The 21889-nt window shown below is 38.2% G+C and overlaps 1 protein-coding gene across 1 annotated transcript; it reads left to right on the forward strand.

Annotated features, from left to right (window-relative positions):
* The first annotated feature begins 1043 nt into the window (after window positions 1-1043).
* LOC147761454 (medium-chain acyl-CoA ligase ACSF2, mitochondrial-like) lies at window positions 1044-15793 on the forward strand. Its single transcript, XM_087013103.1, has 18 exons — window positions 1044-1183; window positions 1302-1485; window positions 7651-7785; window positions 8119-8172; window positions 8411-8526; window positions 8870-8923; window positions 9711-9822; window positions 10303-10398; window positions 10839-11035; window positions 11245-11342; window positions 11635-11705; window positions 12560-12667; window positions 12823-12971; window positions 13478-13625; window positions 13715-13773; window positions 14445-14502; window positions 14783-14854; window positions 15300-15793. Exons 1-18 carry the CDS (start codon window positions 1155-1157, stop codon window positions 15381-15383), a joined length of 1824 nt encoding a protein of 607 aa, XP_086869229.1. The 5' UTR covers window positions 1044-1154; the 3' UTR covers window positions 15384-15793.
* Window positions 15794-21889: the final 6096 nt, after the last annotated feature.

Here is a 21889-nt window from a genome sequence, read left to right on the forward strand (position 1 = left end):
ACCAGTTCTGTAAATTTCAATCCAAAAGGAAAAACATTTTTACACTTATCAAGTTATTGGTGTTACAAAAGTGCTGAAAAAATTGAAAAAAAAAAAAAAAAAAACAGGATAACTTCCATAAAAATTGCCCGATCTTGCTGATTTTCAAACTTGACCTGCGTATTATGAATATTCATCAGTTCTGCAAGTTTCAAGCCAAAAGGTAAATTGGTTTTCCACTTATCGTGTTATCGGTGCTGCATATATGCTGAAAAAAGTGAAAAATCAGCATAAATTCCCTAAAAATAACCCAATCATGCTGATGTTCGAACTTGACCTGCGTATTATAAATATTCATCAGTTCTGCAAGTTTCAAGCCAAAAGGTAAATTGGTTTTCCACTTATCGTGTTATCGGTGCTGCATATATGCTGAAAAAAGTGAAAAATCAGCATAAATTCCCTAAAAATAACCCAATCATGCTGATTTTCGAACTTGACCTGCGTATTATAAATATTCATCAGTTCTGTAAGTTTCAAGCCAAAAGGTAAAACAGTTTTCCACTTATCGTGTTATCGGTGCTGCATATATGCTGAAAAAAGTGAAAAAACAGCATAAATTCCCTAACAATGATCCAATCATGCTGATTTTCGAACTTGACCTGCGTATAATGAATATTCATCAGTTCTGTAAGTTTCAAGCTAAAAGGTAAAACAGTTTTCCACTTATCGTGTTATCGGTGCTGCATATATGCTGAAAAAAGTGAAAAAACAGCATAAATTCCCTAAAAATGACCCGATCATGCTGATTTTCGAACTTGACCTGCGTATTATGAATATTCATCAGTTCTGTAAATTTGAATACAAAATGTAAAACGGTACTCCACTTATCGTGTTATCGCTGAGTGCACGGCGACGACGGCGACGACGGCGACGACAGACGCAGATGATGGCTATATGTACAGACACATCTGTGTCTGTACATAAAAAGGCTGAAAGTTAGTGTAAACCAGTGACTGTCGAGTGATTCTAGATAAAGACAAGGATCCACCTACCCGGAGTGAGAGGTCAGAGATAACGCTTATATATGAATTGTATTTATTATAGCGGTGTGTATAGAGTGTATATGTGTCAGTGTCTATTCACGAGTACGTCTGTCTGGCATTGAGAGAAGAAGGATGTGGAAGTCAATCGTTGAAAACCCAGGGTATAGTATTTGTCCGTCTGTCTGTCTGTCTGTCTGTCGGTTGGTTCAATTGTTTACTTACTTAAGAATCGGTGTTTGGAGTAAACTACACATTACTCTTTTTCTCACCTTTATCCAGCGATGCCACGCCTCCAAACGAACCGTTAAAGAACAGTTACATCCACGGGGCCAGCAGCGAGCCTCTAGTGGGACGCACGGTGTGGGAATGCCTGCAGGAAGCGGCCAGGGAAAAGCCGGACAGGGTAGCCATCAGGTTGCCGCAGTTTGGCCAGGATCTCACCTATAAAATGATATGTGGCAAAGTGGGTTTGTCCATAGCGAATAGACTGTTCCAGAACCTAGTTAGGTGGATGAGGGTTGTTAGCGGTCCCGGGGGTGGGGTGGGGGGGGGGGGGGTGAGGGGTGAAATGACAGGCGAATATGGTAATGGCGTTTTAAAATTAAACTGTGGTTATTAGAATGGATGTGAAGTTAATGTTGGACATAGATGAAAAATAAATAAAGGAAATACACCAAAAGCCCTTAAAAAGGAAAGAAAAAAACCCCTTCTCCCACCAGTATTTCGCTCCCTTTTCCTTCAAAGATGCGGGCAGCTCAATTGACGCCAACATACGATAACACTGACCATCCAGATTAGTCAGCGGTAGTTGATAAATACATTTTTTGCAGAAGAAAGATATGTAGATTAAGATAAATGTGGTATAAGTAGCAGATGTCTACTGTAACATTTTTCAGAGTTAATTCAATTTTTTAAATTGCCACATTGGGGCAAGTTTGCACGCCCCGAGGGGGGAAGTCGACACATATACTAAAATCCAAAAGAACAATATAATTTTATTCATTTTTATGCATTTTACTCGATAAACTGAGTAACAGAATCAACTGAAAACTTAAAATAAAACTGAATTTAACAACAATAACCAAACAAACACATAGTCGCTTTAACCGAAATATTACACGATTAGTAAAATAAATCTATCTCATCTACCTCTGGTTATTTTGACAGAGGTTTAGTAATTAAATTACAATGAAAGTGTTGTTTTCTCTGATCTCCATCAGAGTCACCGTTGTTACACACACACACACACACACACATACACGCACACACGCGCACGCACATTCACACACTCACAAACACAAACACACACAAACGCACACACACACAAACGCACACACACGCACACACTCACACACAAACGCACATACACGCGCACACATACACAAACACACACTCACAAACACATGTTTGCCCCGGGGAAGGACAAGCAGTGCACATGCACTGTTTATATATATTGTAGATTAAGTATTGATCTTTTTGTAAAAAAATGTTTATATATTTAAATGTCTAACGTGCATTATATGCACTGAAAAGGTTTTTTCACTGATTATCTTGTCAAAGAAGCATGCAAACTTTGCACAGGGGCGATTATTGTTTTGGCAATATGACTTTGCGAAATAGTTGGGTTTTAAGCCCATGTGTGCACCATCAGCAACACCTAGAATATAAATGAATATATACATGAAACAAAACCGCCAGTGGCCAGTGAACCTGATGAGATAGTATCGTACATGTATGTCAGTCATAATGAATGTATGGTCAGGCAGACGTTGTTTCTGAAGATGAGTTTTCAAGGGATACCAATTAGACATGGGGTTGCATGTCTAAGATCAGTTGTTACTCGGAATGCTACACAGAATGCTACACGGACAACACATTCCAAGGATAAGGGCTCATCCCCCATGAAACAATCGTTCTCCGTACAGCGAACCAACTCTGCGGGGACTCTCGCTGAATGCAATCAAATTAGCACGAATCCTGGAGGTTCTGGCGCTGAGAATATGAAACAGAAAACCTGATGAAATTAGCTGTATTTAATTAGCGTAATCATAATCAATATTATATGCATTTAGAAACAAAAAAGCTGGTGATTATACCTACCGTATAGCTAAAAAAAAACACGACTATTGGTACGCGTATGATCGATAACTGATTTAATTCTCGTAAGATTACCATCCGCCCCCTTCCTTATGAATAGGTATTACTTTATTAATACAATGCAACCGTCGTGTAGCCGCATGTTAGAAGACAATGTTTGATTACGCACAGCAGTAGGAGGCCGCTACCCCTTCCCAGCAAGGAGTCAACACAGCAGCGCGTAACCCGGGGTTAATTAGGAGTTATTAGCTGTCCACTTATGATCGGTATTGTTCGTCTTGATTGCAGCACACTTCCTACTCACTATTGGTTCGACCGCCTCTTCTTTAAATGCTCTCTCAAACCTTTCCTCAGTCAGCCGAGAATGGAAACACGTTTATCTGCCGATAAACTACGTCGTTGATGTATTATTCGGCATCATTCTACAGTGGGTCATAAGGCTCTATCTATCATTTTTTTCGTCTCGCATTTTACCAGATTAAGCTGACGCTCGAAAACTAAATTTAATGAATAATTTTCTCACGTGCACCGTATCCAGCTAATTTTACGACAATAACTACCACGGCACCTCCGCCATTTGCAATTGTAGACGAACCACGTGTTTCCAACTGATAGGCCAATACAACTATACCAGACCCATTGTACGAGAAAAGACCGTTTATATTTAATGAATTAAAAAACATTTGAGGATTGCGATTTTCTATTGATATACTATCGATGGTATCCCTGTATTAAATCATCCACTGCTACCCCCTCTTTTGTAGTGTAGCATGACTCGTATCACAAGATAGCCTTAGAAATGAAGTAAGACAGGCCTACACTCTGATAGTTTTTAGTCTATTATTAACCCTAATGTCGTTGCTTGTCATTCATTCTAGAACTCTCTGAGCCATCGCAAAATTATTTGCCAGGACATTTAAAGGCTACTTCTTAACGGATTTTTTTTTATTTGCACTGAGTCCAAAATGTTCGAGGACGTCTCTGTCGTTATCGCCGTTTCTCGGACGCAGTCCCAGACAAAGGATCGGAAAGTTTCTAAATAAAAGAACTTATAAATGCTGCCACTAGCCATCCTTATTGTTCCTAAGTAAAGAGAGGCGATAATGATCTTTTCTTTCTTCTAGCTTTGTCTGTCGACTAAAATGAACAAGGTTAGGCCTACAATGCAATCACCTATTATTACGACCATTAATGAGGTTCTTTGCTACACTCCCTTTCTTCATGATCGCGAAACCAGTGGGGTGCTGTGTTTTAAATATATAAAAAAGGGTCTCGCGAGGTGAAGCTATAATAATGAAATAAAAAAATCCAATGAATAGGCCTATCTAATAAACCATGAAGCACGTAGTCTAGGCCTCTTCTTTGACCGACATCACATTTTTACATTCTTTGTTTTAATAAGAGGACGAACGTGGTCTAATTTGTCTTTTGGTGGTGTGTGATTTTGCTCGAAGTAGCGGAGTCAAGTAAATCGGTGATTTACCGTTGGTAAGAGTAGCGATCATCGCTCCTGCGTCCTAATAGATTACTTTCTAATCACCCGTAATTAACGCAGTCAGGAATAAGCGCTCAAATAGGGGGTTTTGTATCAGGGAAAATTTTAGTATTAATCTTATGTTATTATGTATCTGTATTATGTAATCATGTAACTCATTTTCCCAAGGCAACCAATTATGACGACCATTAATGAAGTTCTCTGCTACACTCTCTCCTCATGATCACTTGCTCGATCGTGAAACCCTGGAGGTGTTGTATATATATTTGGGGTAGTTTACTATAGCATGCTACACTCTCCTCATGATCAGCTGCTCGATCGTGAAATCTGGAGTGAAACCCATGGTTTATCTAACAATGGTTTAAATAAATAAAAAGGGTGTCACGGAGGTGAAGCTGCTTAACTCATAAGAATAACGAACGAAAAAATACGATGAACATTTAATAAACCACGAAGCACGTATGTTTTGACCGTTATCGCCTTTTTTACATAAGATGTCTCAACAAGAAGGCAGATGTAGTCCAATTTGTCTTTTGTTGGTGATTCTGCTTCAGGTGGCTGAGATTAGTTGATCGGTGATGCACCGTTGGTAAGAGTAGCAATCATCACTCCTGCGTTCTAACGGATTACTTTCCAACCCCCCATAATTAACGCAGCCAGGAATAGGCGCTGAAATAGGGGGTATTAAATCAGGAATTAATTTTTGTAATTATGTATCCGTAAAATAAGAATCGTAACATTATCACGTATTTTTCCTGATGGAAAATATCATAATTTATGCACACTGATCGAATTATAAAGAAAATCTCCAGATGTAAACAAAGGTCAGTCAAGTATCACTCATCCCAGGCTGCAGGGCAGATATAGAGAATTGAATGAAGCGCCAGTGATCTGGCAACCCTACAAATTTGTCATAATGATTCATGGGCAAACAATAGAAGCATGAAATTAACACCTTTTACAGTGTGAATGACGACACCCTATGAGGCTTTTGTTTCTTCCCCTGGGTTGGTATTACAAAGTAAGTATGTTGACGTAAGTGTGTTGACTTTTGCATGTTCAAAGGAACAATGGAAATGTCATTTCAAAACAAAGAGCCACATTTCCCTACTTAGGTGGCCAAAATATTGTCAATGAAACGCAAAAAAAGACAAAATCACCAGCTGTTACTGACTGAGTCTAACTAAAATGCAAAAAGGTACGCACAGCGACAAAGCGCTATTGTAAACAATGACCCGGCGATGAGATCAATAAGATGTATAAAATGACTATTTGTACTTTAAAACTGTACCCCTGCCCCTACTTGTATATTATTACACACACAAGGCCACCCTATACCAGAGTTACAGATTGATTTTTCATTACACAGTCTCTTGCACTGAAGAAAAATACTCATAATTAATTTGCGGCCCTAGAAGAGGGTCTTCTCTCGCTTTCTCTCAAATCAAAATAAACTAGCAAACATGAAAATTGGCAAAAATGTATTAGAATGTAAAGTGTTGCGAACCCTTTAAACAAGGTGAATGGTAATATGCACGTTTAGACAAATTTTAATTTTAATTTCAATTAAATTTAATTTTAATTAAAATTGATATTACCAAAATTAGTAAATGTCGTTTGCGTCATGTATCAATATTTTTGCGCATAATAGTACCTACGTTATAAACATTCAGCAAAGATATTTGGAAGGCCGCTTTTTTGTTGTTTATATCAAAGGAAAACTATTTGATACCCATCGTATCAATCATTATACCATGATAAGAGATTAGCATACTAATTTATGTCCCCAGTAATAATAACTTTAACAATAACAACAAACCTCCCTACTGTGCTTTCCGTTGCAAAAACAATTAGCCACGACTGTTTTATATATTAATAGATATTTATAATAATGACAATTTCAAAATCTTCAAAAGTAGCGACAGGGACACGAACTCCCGTCGAGTAGGTTGCAGACGACTCAACGACGTTAACCGTTGTTCCACCAATTCTATTGTTCACTCGTATAGATATCGACAGCTCTGTATTGCCGCGCATGCCGAAGCTTTGCGGAAATTGCCGAAGGCTAGGAAAATTCTTCAAAATATACTTTTATTACATTTAATCAAATCCAGACTATCTCCCACTGCCCTGAGTATGGCTAAAGGCTTTCAGTTGTCATCAGACTTTGTAATTTGGGAGAAAAAAGTGAAACAGTAACTTCTGGTGATGAATAATAGGTAATAGTGCTGCAAGGTGTTGTTTTTTATCCCTGATGTACGAGTAGCTTTTTCTACAGTTTCTATTATTCTCTTAACGTATGAAAATATGCAGGTTTTCTGATATAATAAGACTTTGATAAAATCAAAACCAATAATACTTTTAAAGTCGAGAGTCGGGATAAATATCGGCAAGGTGGAGATATGTCCCGCCGGCGCTTCCGCAACAGCAAGACTGAAGGACGCAAGTTACAAAGCAAAACATGTTTAGTCAAGTTAAAGACTTAATTACCGGTTTAACTTCGGCGGCAGTGCCTACTGCTGTGAGCAACATGCGCTGTCCATCGTAATCCCCCTATCATTAACACTGTCGGGGACGTGCGCATTAGCGCGTCTGATGTAGACAGCGTGTGCTATTAAAGTGACCGGGGACTTATTAGCTATAGTGTATTTACGTTGGAAACGAGAGGACGTTTGCTAATCTGAACACCTGATTGAATTCAGCGAGACTTGGATCCTTCTGCGTAGGACGATAGTGTGATTGGGAATGAACCCTTAGAGTAACTGATGGAATTATGTTAAGGTAACTGAACTTCGTCCAAGGTTTTGAAAAAGAGTCGCTTTACGACCATGATAAGTATTACGCTGCCTAGCTGGTCTCTGAGTTTTAATACACAGTAGTTAATGACAGGTTTTGAAATCATAATCAGAATAACTGATACATGCATACCTATTGTAGACGACGCGTGTCACACAGTTGTGATTATGTAATAGTCAGAGCTTAATCACTGTGTTTACCCGGCAAGAATAAAGCTAACCTGAACTGATTGGTTTTCAGAGCACAGAACTCGCCAAAGGACTGCTGGCACTAGGTTTGAAGAAGGGAGATCTTCTCACCATTACAAGTGTTCCGGACGCTTCATATGTATATATGGTATATGCTGCAGCACAAATTGGCGTTGTCATAAACGCGGTAATTACGTTATGTTATCTCAAATTATATGTAATTTTAGAAGCAAAAACAAAAAGCATAGAAAATTATATTCAAATGCATTTTCAAAGGAATTACAAAAGTATGACAGTTGTTTCTGTTCTCATGTTAAAGCTCCTCTGTCGATCCAATGGTTTTCCATTGAAACAAAATATAGGGAAACAATAGAGCACGCAGGTCTTTAAAACAACTAATGAAATAGAACACGTGTGTCATACATTCACCTTTCACGTTAGATATGCCGATGTGTCCTTATGTTCCAAAATAATACACCAACGTTATACATCGATGCAACTTCATGTCTTTTCATTTTAGCCGGCGTATGCGTACCGACCACGTTCAAAATTCCTAGACATAGCTCTTAATCAAGTATGTATTGCGACAAAATTTGTTAAAGCGTAAATTCCAATGCAAAGGTGTGTTATTTCAAAGCAATCGATATTTTTAAGGTTTTGAATATGTTCACAAAAACTGACAATTTTTGCATTGACATGATTCTGACACTATCGTCTGAGACAGTCAAACTTGTATTTTTGTTGAGTAATGTATAAAATTCGAAAAAAAAATCGTTTGTCATAGAACCCATGGCATCGATTCCTTATTTCAGTTAAAGTCAAAAACACTGGTGATAATAGAAAATGAGGCCGGAACAAATGTCGCTGCTTTGAAGGAACTTATTCCAGACTTGGAGACATTTGGTGGAAGAAACATACAGTCTGAAAGGTAGGTAAATCTGTTGGCAGACCCCCGCCCGCCCCCCCCCCCAGCAAACACGTCACATTCGGATCACGTGGATAGCACGTTGCTACCACATTATAACGTCATAGCCACGGATTAACCACGTGTTTCCCACGTTACGTGTTTGCTGGGCCCCTCCCTCCTACAGCATCAATAAAGAATGGATACCATCCGAGATAGTATAAAACGAGGCTTAATTTTAGACAATATGTGTCGTCCTGGAAAACCAGAAATGTGTCTGGATTTACAAATGGTAGGGCTAACTTGTCAGCTACTTCTCTCGCGGCACTAAACTTCTGATGACTATATATTATCACATTTATTTCAGGGTACCCCACCTGAAGACTGTTGTAATTCCAAACCTGTCCTGTGCAGCACACGGGTGAGTGTTGTTGTCGTGTTGTTCTGGATTGTTTTCAGTTTAGATAACGGCACTGGTAGACTGAGGAACGGGATGTGTGTGTGTGTGTGTGTGTGTGTGTGTGTGGGTGGGTGGGTGTGGGTGTTGGAAAAGGGACCTTACCTATATATTAACCTCTAATATCAGTCGCTCTTAAAATATAGTACGTATGTGTAATTAATCGGGTTACTGGCTGTTTAACTTCCGTCCTATTTCAGCACATATTGCGACAACTAATTTCTAACCACAAAGAGCCAATCTAATCTCTACCGACTCCCACACCCACTTTTATGGAGTGCAACTTTGTCTCAGACGGGAAGAAATATATTCACTAAAGACCTCCGCCAAGGGAAACAAGGGCAATTACTGACAGGAAGAACAGAAACGAAAATCCCTTTAGAATATTAGAAGACCCGCCTTGAGCTTCATAGATAACTTAGAACAAACCTCTAACGTTTCCGTAACTTGAAATTGCAAAGGGTTTCTCTATTGTAGAGGTGTGCTTTAAGCTCAGGGTGTTGAAGATTCGGATTCAGTTGAAAACTTCATCACTTCTTTCCCTTCTGAATTACTGCCTGTACTATTGTAATTTACATCAATTTCCCCAAAATACCTGTATGTGACATACATGTATTTTGTCCACTAACAAACTGACAACGCCGTTGATAACATGCGGCAACCTCCTTGGCGGAGGTACATGTACCAATGATGCGAAACCATCATTACACCCCCTATTGAGCTATTATGGTTCTAAGCGTGACATTTCCAGGTTGTCTCTTGAAGACGTCACCAAACTTGGAGAAGTGGTATCAGAAGAGGAAATACAAGCAGCACGAGACGCATTCAGCGGGGATGATCCAATTAACACGGGTCTTTCCTCAGTGAGTATATTGCCACCCTTCAACTTTTCTTTATCTGAAGGCACGTTTTTAAATAACAGTATTCCATCTTTTTTGGTCGTTCGATTAAGTTTGTTTAAAGACGCCATTAATCCATGAAGTGTTTGTTGGCAATACAATATCTTATCGCCAATTATCACCGAAAAGTTAGTGATACCTTAGATTTCACACTTACACCAGTAATGTAAAAAGGTCAAATTGTTGGCTGTAAAGTTTACATTTGGCTTACGTACTTGGTTTTTGTCCGTACCAATATTTAAACACTAGCTCAAAACATTAATAAATGAAAACGACGCATTGGTATTCATTGAGCATGTGACCGTAACACTGATGATTGTGACGGACATTCATAGCATCAAAAGGTATAACAACGGGTATTTATTATATCAGAGAACACTGTTAGGACCGTAAATAAAATCAAAGACTTAATTTATTACCTTTAACTTTTTGTTGGTATAACAGGGTAGTACTGGTGTACCAAAATGTTCCATCAACAGTCAGTTTAAGGCCGTGAATACTACCAAGTTTACCATGCTGCGAAGTGGGAATTTTAACGAGGTAAATCTCATATATTTTTATTTATTTTTTTTTCAAATAAGAATAATTTCATCTTCATTGTTTGAGATTAGTAAGTGTTCTGCGTGGTTTATAGATTATGCCCCCTAAAAAAGGATTTTCCTAGGGCAAAGGGTGATTTCCCATTTTAACCGATGATTAATGAAACCATCCCGACATTGAAATCTAGACCAGGTTTTTTTTAAAGTTTTCTTTTTGAAATAATTTCTTAAGAGATTATTACCGAGATAGCGCCATCTATGAAGGTCCACGTGGCCTGATGGCAAGTACAGATTCCAGAATAATTGCGATAACCACTTTTTTAAGTGATAAAATGATATTTTTTATATTTCTGTAAGTTGTTTACCATGTATTTATTGTGAAATGTGAATCTCATACGAGCAGTTATTATCCCTTAAAATACTTGTGTCGTGTTTCTCCAGCCGGTGGTATTGGGCGTGGTCAATCCAGTCCACGATGAGTTGACGGTGGACTACGTTTACTGGGTCAGTGTGGAGTATGAGAAAGACATCCAGCTGGTCATATTACCGTCCACACTGTGGGACGTAGATTTCCAGGGAGAGAACGAAGACGAGGGCTACCATTCGGAGGATTTGTTCAAGAGCATTCATGAGTGCAAGTAGGTTTGATAGTGCAAGGTGTTACGTTATCAGTATCTTTCTTTCATCTATATATTTTCATATTTGTATTTATTTACTCTGTGAAGATTAAAGCGTTATTTTCATACAGTTAGGTAATGGTTACCATTATACTTGAACCTTATTGGAGGCACCTTTATTGAAAATATCACCTGTCACAAGACAATTCACCTGTCCGCTGTTGTTAAAGGATCACCAACCTCGAGGTCTATCCCACATTCATGTTCAGGGCGTTGGAACTTGACGCTGACATCGTGGAGAAATATGACATATCGTCTGCGAAACGAGGTGCGTTTGTATGAAATTAAGTCACCAGTGCAGACGAGTATTTTACCTTGGTGTTAAAGCAAAGAGTACGAATGGCATGAAACATAAAAGAACATGAACAGAAGCTCGCAACTTACAAGCGGTATAGAAAATTATGCTACAAGTTTCCGGTAGAATGCTGGCCATTTTTATAGGGTCTCGGTCGGGATATTGGAATTTGTGAATTCTTAAACACAATAGTCCAGAACAAACACCCAAATGTATGAGTATGTTATATGTAAGTGCATTAAACAGAAATGTTTTGCTCTTTCAGTTTACCTCACATCCACTCTCATAACGAGGAAACTGCGGGAGGATTGTTCGAAACTATTTCCAGAAGTTGGGGTAAGTTTATCTCCTACTTGGTATTGCATTTGAAAGACAATGACCAGTTTCACAAAACTATAGAATGCTGAAACAGGCATTTAGATGGGACTTGGCACTATAGAAGACTGGGACAATAGTTTAGCATATCCGTTTTCAGGTAGGGCTGGGCACTATTGAATACTGGTACAATGTTTTAACCTATCCGTTTTCAGGTAGGGCTGGGCACTATTGAATACTGGTACAATATTTTAACCTATCCGTTTTCAGGTTGGGCTGGGCACTATAGAATACTGGTACAATAGTTTAACCTGTCCGTTTTCACGTAGGGCTGGGCACTATAGAATACTGGTACAATAGTTTAACCTGTCCGTTTTCACGTAGGTCTGGGCACTATAGAATACTGGTACAATAGTTTAACCTATCCGTTTTCAGGTAGGGCTGGGCACTATAGAATACTGGTACAATAGTTTAACCTATCCGTTTTCAGGTAGGGCTGGGCACTATAGAATACTGGTACAATAGTTTAACCTATCCGTTTTCAGGTAGGGCTGGGCACTATAGAATACTGGTACAATAGTTTAACCTATCCGTTTTCAGGTAGGGCTGGGCACTATAGAATACTGGTACAATAGTTTAACCTATCCGTTTTCAGGTAGGGCTGAGCACTATAGAATACTGGTACAATAGTTTAACCTATCCGTTTTCAGGTAGGGCTGGGCACTATAGAATACTGGTACAATAGTTTAACCTATCCGTTTTCAGGTAGGGCTGAGCACTATAGAATACTGGTACAATAGTTTAACCTATCCGTTTTCAGGTAGGGCTGGGCACTATAGAATACTGGTACAATAGTTTAACCTATCCGTTTTCAGGTAGGGCTGGGAACTACAGAATCCTGGTACAATTTTTTAACGTACCCGAGGGATGACAATGACGACCACAGATACCGTAGCGTAGGATTTCCAATGGCTCATACTGAGGTAAATATACAGTTCGCTCATTTCTTTTGAGCAGACATCTGGTACAGTAAAATTCACTCGGAATCATTTTTTCACATTAATCATACACTGAATAATTTATATTCTCTTGTGTTACGTTATTCTACTTCTGTTAATATTCTATTATTTTATTTCAGGTGAAAATTGTTGATAAAAACAAGAAGATCGTGCCAATTGGCGTTGAAGGGGAAATATGCGTAAGGGGATTTTCGATGTTCAGTACATATTACGGTTGTGAAGACTTGTACAGGAAAGTGATGTCCCCGTCTGGTTGGTACTACACAGGGTATGTTAAATTTGACAGCATGGAAGGAAAATGTGATAGTTGTGACAACACACTGGATGATTGGGATAGAACACACTGGATGATTTTGATAGTTGTGACAACACACTGGATGATTGTGATAGAACACACTGGATGATTGTGATAGTTATGACAACACACCAGATGATTGTGATAGTTGTGACAGCACACTGGGTGAGTGTGATAGTTGTGACAACACACTGGGAGAGTGTGATAGTTGTGACAACACAATTTGCTGATTGTGATAGTTGTGATAACACACTGGGTGAGTGTGACAGTTGAGACAACACACTGGATGGTTGTGATAGTTGCGGCTGTGAATTAGAAGAAGTGTAAGTTTTGAAAATCTTGAATGACTTTTTCATCCTTTTTATTCGCGCCACGTAAAATATCAAGTTTAACGCCTTAGGAAAACATCATGTTTATACCGCAATGTATTAATATTGTATCTCACATTATCTGAAGTGTAAAAATGATCTACATTTTAGGGACATTGGGTCTATGGACGAGTACGGGTTTACATACTTCAGTGGCAGAAAAGCCAATGTACTTCATTTTAACCGCTGCGGTGACAACGTTTATCCTGCTGCTATAGAAGCTGCGGCAGAGAAACATCCCAAAGTTAGCCAGACACAGGTGAGAGGGAGAGAGAGAGAGAGAGGGAGGGAGGGAGGGAGGGAGATGATACATTTGAACAGAAACCCACTTCATATTTCGTATTGCAGGCTGTCGGTTTTAAGGAGCCGGGGGTGGTGGACTGCGACACAATCATCTTGTGTGTCATGTGAGTTGCCTTTATTTTATTTATATAATACTATAGTGTCACTATTTCGCCAGTACTATTAATGAAGAACATATATATTTTTGGGAGCCTAAAAGATTTATTCGTATATTCTTATTTTCCAGTTACAATGTATTCTCTTTTATCCTATAGAGCGTCATTCCAATGTCATGATGTATCACAAAGTCTTTCTCCTACATTACCTTATTTGGTAATGTAATAATTCATCAGCTCTTACACAATGTATATGATTATCCCTTTTTCCATAACTTTCCATCATTACGTCGTTACCAAAATGTAATCATTCTCTTCTTAGGCAATGGTATGTTACTTGACCTTAGGTCGCAATTTCTATTAATACAGATTTTTCATTGTATCATCCTGAAGGAATGATAACTATACTCCCTTTTTCTTTTGTTATTATTGAACAACACATGCACTCTTTATCTCTCTTACTTACACTGTTTAACCTCTTAACAAATTCATATTGTATCAGTAATGAAAGGTATAATGTATTCATTACGATCACAACTTTTTATCTGTACTTTTTAATCATTTTTATTTCGATAATACTAATGGAATCTATGCACAGTGTACGACTGTATGCTGGCGTTATGTATGGTAGTGTTCGTGTGTATGTAGGAAATTAACTGCGTTGCTCTGTTTTTTCCCAGGCCCACCAAAAACCAAGATATCGCAGAGGACGAACTGCGAGCTCACTGTGAGAGGGAGGTAGGTGAAAGTCCATCGTGTTAGGTACACATACAGTATGCAGTGCACTGTTTTCCGTTACCAGATCATTGTAATGCAGAGAGCAGTTCTGAGACTATAAGTAATGGTGGGGATTTACGAAAGATGCCAAATGACCTATTAAAAAAATCAAAGAATAGGGCCCAGTGAGAGGAAACGGTCGCCATATGACGTCATTTAGACTACATGTATATATGGTTTGTGTTCGGGCTTTCTGCTTACTGTACTATGGATATAACATCCCTCTAATTCCCCATTTCAGCTGTTGGATCACATGTGGCCGGACCACTATGTCGTCATGGAGACGTTCCCCAGGGTGGGGATCAGGCAAAAGGTGACTATGTTTTGACCTATTCTGTGTGTGTGTGTGTGTGTGTGTGTGTGTGTGTGTGTCGTCATGGAGACGTTCCCCAGGGTGGGGATCAGGCAGAAGGTGAGGCCGGAGAAAGTTGTTTAAAAGTGGCTGTGAGTTTTAATTATTTGAAATAGTGAGCGTGTTTATGTGTGTCATCTCGCCTAGAGGTTTTTCCACACCTTAATGCATGAATAAAATATATGATTATTTACCCGTCATTTTTCTTGACTAACGCCCATTTGCCACCCACTTATTTTAACTGAAGACTTTTTACACACACACACACACACACACACACACACACTTGGATAGCTTTTCTTAAAGAACAAAGGGGCATTGGATCTGTTTACGTAAACTGTTAAATATGTTTTTAAAGCTGCTTTATGTACTTCTTATCAGAGTATCAATAATTCTGTCATGTCAGGTATCCAAAGAAGAACTCCTGAAAAATGCCAAGAAAATTCTCGTGGATTCCGGTAAATTGAAGTGGAGTGAGATGAACCAGTGAAAACAGTGGCGACAAGACAGGCCTGGAATTGTCTCACATCCGGGACTTCTGACATTTGCGAGATTTCTGGCGAGACGAGATTGAAACTTTCCAGTGACCAATATCGATTTGTGCTAGTATAAACAGAAAAGAAAAAAGGGAAGTTAATTTAAGAAATGAAAAAAACAAAATTTATCGAGATAATGTTGATGTAATTGACGTTTCTGAAGTAAATTCAAATGACAGTTTTATATGGCGAAATATCCAATGACATGACATCTTTCATCTTTTTCAAAATGAATTTTATAAGAATGGCAGGATCTCAAGAAAAAAACTATTAGAACATGTGGCACTTATTTTGTTAAATGAACCAAGATGTGTACGTAAAAAATCGTAAATGAAATTCTTGCTGTGATTGTAAAGGTTTTAAATGGTCTTTAGGTTTCTGTGTTGCTGCCTTTAACGGGTTCATTATTGTGAAAGAAAATAATGTTTCAATTTCATTTTGTTGAATATTTTTTGCTCGGGTATACCGTAATCACATATTGTTATGTGTCATGGCTGCCGGGCTGTTGTCCACTCGACACAATTTATACACTGTCGCCATCTACTGTAATACTATTATACAGCATGTACTTATATACGCGTGATAATCTTCAAATCAACAGGCGGACTAACTCTGACCCCTTTGCCACCCCAACAGTTGGAGAAAAAACAAACCTAAACAAACGGAACAATATTTTCTACACTAAGTCTACCATTTGCGAAACAATTAATACATGATATTATTGGAATTATTAACCAAAACCTTTCTGTAGGCCCTGTGTTATTTACAAAGTTGAAAATAAGGGTGCACATAAATAAGTCTGTTTTGTTGCATCACTGTACACTGTACACTTGATAAAGCATCTCAAACGAGATAGGATGAGCTTCTTGGGCCCAATTACCATAGAATAGGGGACTAACTTGTCAAAGGGTCAAATATGGCGACCCACTACAAATATATATATATATATATATATATATATATATATATATATATATATATATATATATATATATATATATATAATAAACCACAGTTGGAGACATTTTTATCGCTTTGAAATTATAAGGTTAGAGAAACAAATGGAACAAAAATGCCGTCCAAAATAAGGTCAAAGACAAGGCGGTGACAGGCAGCCTAAGTGGGACGTAATGACAGAGATAAGATCGGTTGGGTGTATGTTTATCTTTGTAACCCACATGTACAAAAATATCCTCCCAACTCACATGACACAGTCTCTCAGGGCTTGTGCGTAAAACAGACATTTTCCAAGACCTGGGGCTATCTGGCTTTCTAAAATCCAGTCATCTTAGGCTAAGGCCCACCAAACAAGTGAAAATATATATTATTAGGTGATCATGAAAGGTGCACTCCATGGGTTTGAAAATCTCGCAAGTGTCTATTTTTGCCTTCCACGGTTTTTCGTAAAAACCTTACATAAACCTTAAAATCGATTAAACCCCTTAAACAGTTTTTCTGGAGCGTACCTGATGTTGATACTTCTGTGGGAGCTTAAGAAGATGTTCGCTGGTTATAATGACTGGTCAGAAATTCTAAATTAAATCAACCTGTATAATATTTTAAAATTAAAATTAAAATTTAAGATCGAATTCAAGTGCAGAGAGGGGTTGATATAAGATCCGTGAGTAAGAGAAAATTGGTTATTTTCCCGGCAAAATCCATTTGTAGGGAAGATCTCAAGGAGTTGCCCTTAAATAAAGGAATTTGTTTCACTTTGTCAGCCTACTAGCATCCTTATCCCAATTTCGACAAGATATTTATTTAGGCTCATGTTGTTATTATATATTTGGTTCACATTCAACTATCTTTCGACTTCTTTTCGGCTGTATAATTTTGGCACATAACTCATTTGGCTTTTGTTTGTATATATATATATACATGCACAATAACATGAATATATTTGGCTTGCATTATTTCGGCTTATGCTATTTTGGTTTTTATTTTCCATTCTTTTTTCTGGTTGCAATTGTTGGCCTCTTTGCAACCCCACAAATGAAAATATTTGCACTATTTGTTTTGATATTTATTTTTAAGAGATAACATTACGTAATTTTAACTAATTAACATTATTTAGTGCTATATAATATCTAACACCATCCTTTAATAGAGGGACCTTTCAATAAAAGCGGCCGCTACCGGCCAAATTTCGTACACTATACATGTATATCTGTGTTTGTCATTTACTTATCCTGTGGCTTGGGTATAATGTTTAAGTTTAGTTTAGTTTAAATTATTTCACTGTAACATATGCTTCCACTTGTGTGGATGAAAATGACAATATGAATACAAATTTTGTGAATATGCTATTAATGAGGAGACATAAATACTGTTTGCATTAAAATTTATATGACATTACGTATGGGGTTTCAAAAAACAATTTTCGACCATTATCAAGGGCTGCGGATTAGTATAAATCAGTGACTGTCAAGTCATTCTGGATAAAGACAAGGATCCACCAATCAGGAGTGAGAGGTCATATAGTAAACCGCAGTGGTAGACGTTTTTATCGCTTTAAAACCCAGGTTAGAGAAACAAATGGAATAAATGCCGTTCAAAATAAAGACAAGACAAAGCAGGGACAAGCAGCCTAAGTAGGATGTAATGACAAAGATAAGATCGGTTGGGTGTATGTTTATCTTTGTAACCCACATGTACAAAAATATCCTCCCAACTCACATGACACAGTCTCTCAGGGCTTGTGCGTAAAACAGACATTTTCCAAGACCTGGGGCTATCTGGCTTTCTAAAATCCAGTCATCTTAGGCTAAGGCCCACCAAACAAGTGAAAATATATATTTATTAACAGGTGATCATGAAAGGTGCACTCCATGGGTTTGAAAATCTCGCAAGTGTTTATTTTTGCCTTCCACGGTTTTTCGTAAAAACCTTACACAAATCTTAAAAACGATTAAACCCCTGAAACAATTTTTCTGGAGCGTAACTGATGTTGATACTTCTGTGGGAGCTTAAGAAGATGTTCGCTGGTTATAATGACTGGTCGGAAATTTTAAACTAAATCAACCTCTATAATATTTTAAAATTAAAATTAAAATTTAAGATCGAATTCAAGTGCACTGTCAGCCTACTAGCATCCTTATCCCAATTTCGACAAGATATTTATTTAGGCTCATGTTGTTATTATATATTTGGTTCACATTCAACTATCTTTCGACTTCTTTTCGGCTGTATAATTTTGGCACATAACTCATTTGGCTTTTGTTTGTATATATATACATGCATAATAACATGAATATATTTTGGCTTGCAGTATTTCGGCTTATGCTATTTTGGTTTTTATTTTCCATTCTTTTTTTCTGGTTGCAATTGTTGGCCTCTTTGCAACCCCACAAATGAAAATATTTGCACTATTTGTTTTGATATTTATTTTTAAGAGATAACATTACGTAATTTTAACTAATTAACATTATTTAGTGCTATATAATATCTAACACCATACTACCGGCCAAATCTCGAACACTATATATCTGTGTTTGTCATTTACTTATCCTTTGGCTTGGGTATAATGTTTAAGTTTAGTTTAGTTTAGTTTAAATTATTTCACTGTAACATATGCTTCCACTTGTGTGGATGAAAATGACAATATGAATACAAATTTTGTGAATATGCTATTAATGAGGAGACATCAATACTGTTTGCATTAAAATTTATGTGACATTACGGATGTGGTTTAAAAAAAAAATCGACCAATAACAAGGGCTGCGGATTAGTATAAACCAGCGACTGTCAGGTCATTCTGGATAAAGACAAGAATCCACCAATCAGGAATGAGAGATCATAGATAACTTTTATTTATAAACTATATTTATTATATCGGTGTGTATAGAGTGTATTTGTGTCAGTGTCTATTCAGTACGTCTGTCTGGCATAGCGAGAGGAAGGATGTGGAAGTCAATCGTTGAAAACCCAGGGTATAGTATTTGTCCGTCTGTCTGTCTGTCTGTTTGTCTGTCTGTCTGTCTGTCTGTTTGTCTGTCTGTCGGTTGGTTCAATTGTTTATTTACTTAAGAATCGGTGTTTGCAGTATACTTCATATTATTCTTTTTCCCCTCTGTATCCAGCGATGCCACACCTCCAAACGAACCGTTAAAGAACAGTAACATCCACGGGGCCAGCAACGAGCCTCTAGTGGGACGCACGGTGTGGGAATGCCTGCAGGAAGCGGCCAGGGAAAAGCCGGACAGGGTAGCCATCAGGTTGCCGCAGTTTGGCCAAGATCTCACCTATAAAATGATATGTGACAAGGTATGTTCGTGCATAGTGAAAAGACTGGTCCAGAACCGAGTTAGGTGGAAGGGGGATGTTAGCGATCTAAGAGTTAATTCATTTTTTTAAATTACCACCCTAGGTCAAATTTGTGCACCCCGAGGGGGAAGTTGACACACATACTAAAATCCAAAAGAAGTATATATTTTTCTTTTTTTGTGCATTTTACTCGATAAACTGAGTAACAGAAACAACTGAAAACTTGCGTCGTCCCTGCGGGGGTACAGTCATTAAATTTCTGCTCCATTGGGACGACACATGGGGAGGCGTGTGAGAGGCGGAGAAGCTATTAAAAGATTAGGCGGATTTTTTTTCATGTACGTCCACCATATTTAGTACCTAGGATTTGTAAAGCCTAGCTCAACTCGTTGTGAATGCGATCTTACACGATAAGTAAAAAAATCTATCTCATCTACCTTTGGTTATTTTGACAGAGGTTTAGTAATTACATTAGAATGAAAGTGTTGTTTTCTCCATCAGAGTCACCGTTGTTACACACACACACACACACACACACACGCACACACGCGCACGCACATTCACACACTCACAAACACACACACAAACGCACACACACACAAACGCACACACACGCACACACACATACACACTCTCACAAACACACACAGGCGCACACACATACACACACTCACAAGCACACACATACTCACAAACACAAACACACACGCACACACACATACATACATACATTCATACAAGCATACATATAAAAATATATATGTCTAAAGGTGGAACGGGGGACCACGAAAAGGGGCGGACTAGCCCATAACGTGACTTCTCCAATTGACAGAGGGAGGGTCAGATACGTGTCACGTTAGAGATAAGAGTGGAGTGCAGGTTTGCCCCGGGGAAGGACAAGCAGTGCCCATGCACTGTTTATATATATTGTAGATTAAGTGTTGATCATTTTGTAAAAAAATGTTTATATTTTTAAATGTCTAACGAGCATTATATGCAATGAAAAGGTTGTTTCACTGATTATCTTTTCAAAGAAGCATGCAAACTTTGCACAAGGGCATTATTGTTTTGGCAATATGACTTTGCGAAAAAGTTGGGATTGAAGCCCATGTGTGCACCATCAGCAACACCTAGAATATAAATGAATATATACATGAAACAAAACCGCCAGTGAACCTGATGAGATAGTATCGTACATGTATTATTTGTCGTACATGTATGTCCATCTATGTATGGCAGACGTTGTTTCTGAAGATGCGTTTTCAAGGAATACCAAGGCATGTAGTTGCATGTCTAAGATCAGTTGTTATAAGAAATGCTACACAGAAAACTACACGGACAACGTATTCCAAGGATTAGGGCTCACCCCCCATGAAACAATCGTTCTCCGTAGAGCAAACCAACTCTGCGGGAACTCTCGTTAAATGCAACAGATAAGCAAGAATCCTCGAGATTCTGGCGCTGAGTATATGAAACAGAAAAGCTGGTGAAATAATCTGTATTTAATTAGCGTAATTATCATCATTATTATATGCATTTAATTTTTGATTATTTGTTTAAATATTTCATTTCTGTAGATTTTCTTTTTTCGCTGAGTGAATAAAGTTAAATTGAAAAAAGAAACAGAAAATCAGGTGATTATACGTCTTACGTTGGAAACGAGAGGACGTTAGCTAATCTGAACACCTGATTGAATTCAGCGAGAGTTAGGTCCTTCTACGTAGAACGATAGTGTCAGAGCCCTTAGAGCAAGGAGTTATAACAGAAGGAGATTACACGCATGCCTCTCTATTGTCCGATGTCTGTTACGGTGGGCGGAGCTAGCTACGGGGGGCCTCCTGTCTCAAGGTTTCGTCTGCGTCGCTCTCCTCCGCTTGGAGATTGATTTTATATGCGTTATTTTGCGTTAGAATTCGAGATCAGTAGTGTCAAAGCGGCGCTGTATGCTGACGATTTTTTTCACAGGTAGTTATTTGGACGATGTGCTGGGAGGGAACGATATCATAGAAAGCGATTATAAGGTGGTGACTGAGGATGGTCGCCATGAGTTTTTTTAAGTCGGTGATAGATGGCTTTTCTTTTGCACAACACAGTGAAAAATCACCAAGGATAAGTCAAAAGAAAACGTCCCAACTGTGGTTTGTGAAAATGACATTCAAGTGAACGTCTGTCCTCACTGCCAAAGGGCATAATATTA

This window comes from Lingula anatina, chromosome 5 (assembly GCF_051362555.1).
Source record: "Lingula anatina isolate TDL-2025a chromosome 5, LinAna3.0, whole genome shotgun sequence".
NCBI classification, from domain to species: domain Eukaryota; kingdom Metazoa; phylum Brachiopoda; class Lingulata; order Lingulida; family Lingulidae; genus Lingula; species Lingula anatina.

Coding starts and splice junctions, on each gene's coding strand:
- LOC147761454 (XM_087013103.1), top strand. CDS start 1,155: ATGTGGAAGTCAATCGTTGAAAACCCAGG. Junction 9,823..10,302: donor TTAACACGGGTCTTTCCTCA/GTGAGTATATTG, acceptor TTGGTATAACAG/GGTAGTACTGGTGTACCAAA. Junction 11,343..11,634: donor CATATCGTCTGCGAAACGAG/GTGCGTTTGTAT, acceptor TTGCTCTTTCAG/TTTACCTCACATCCACTCTC.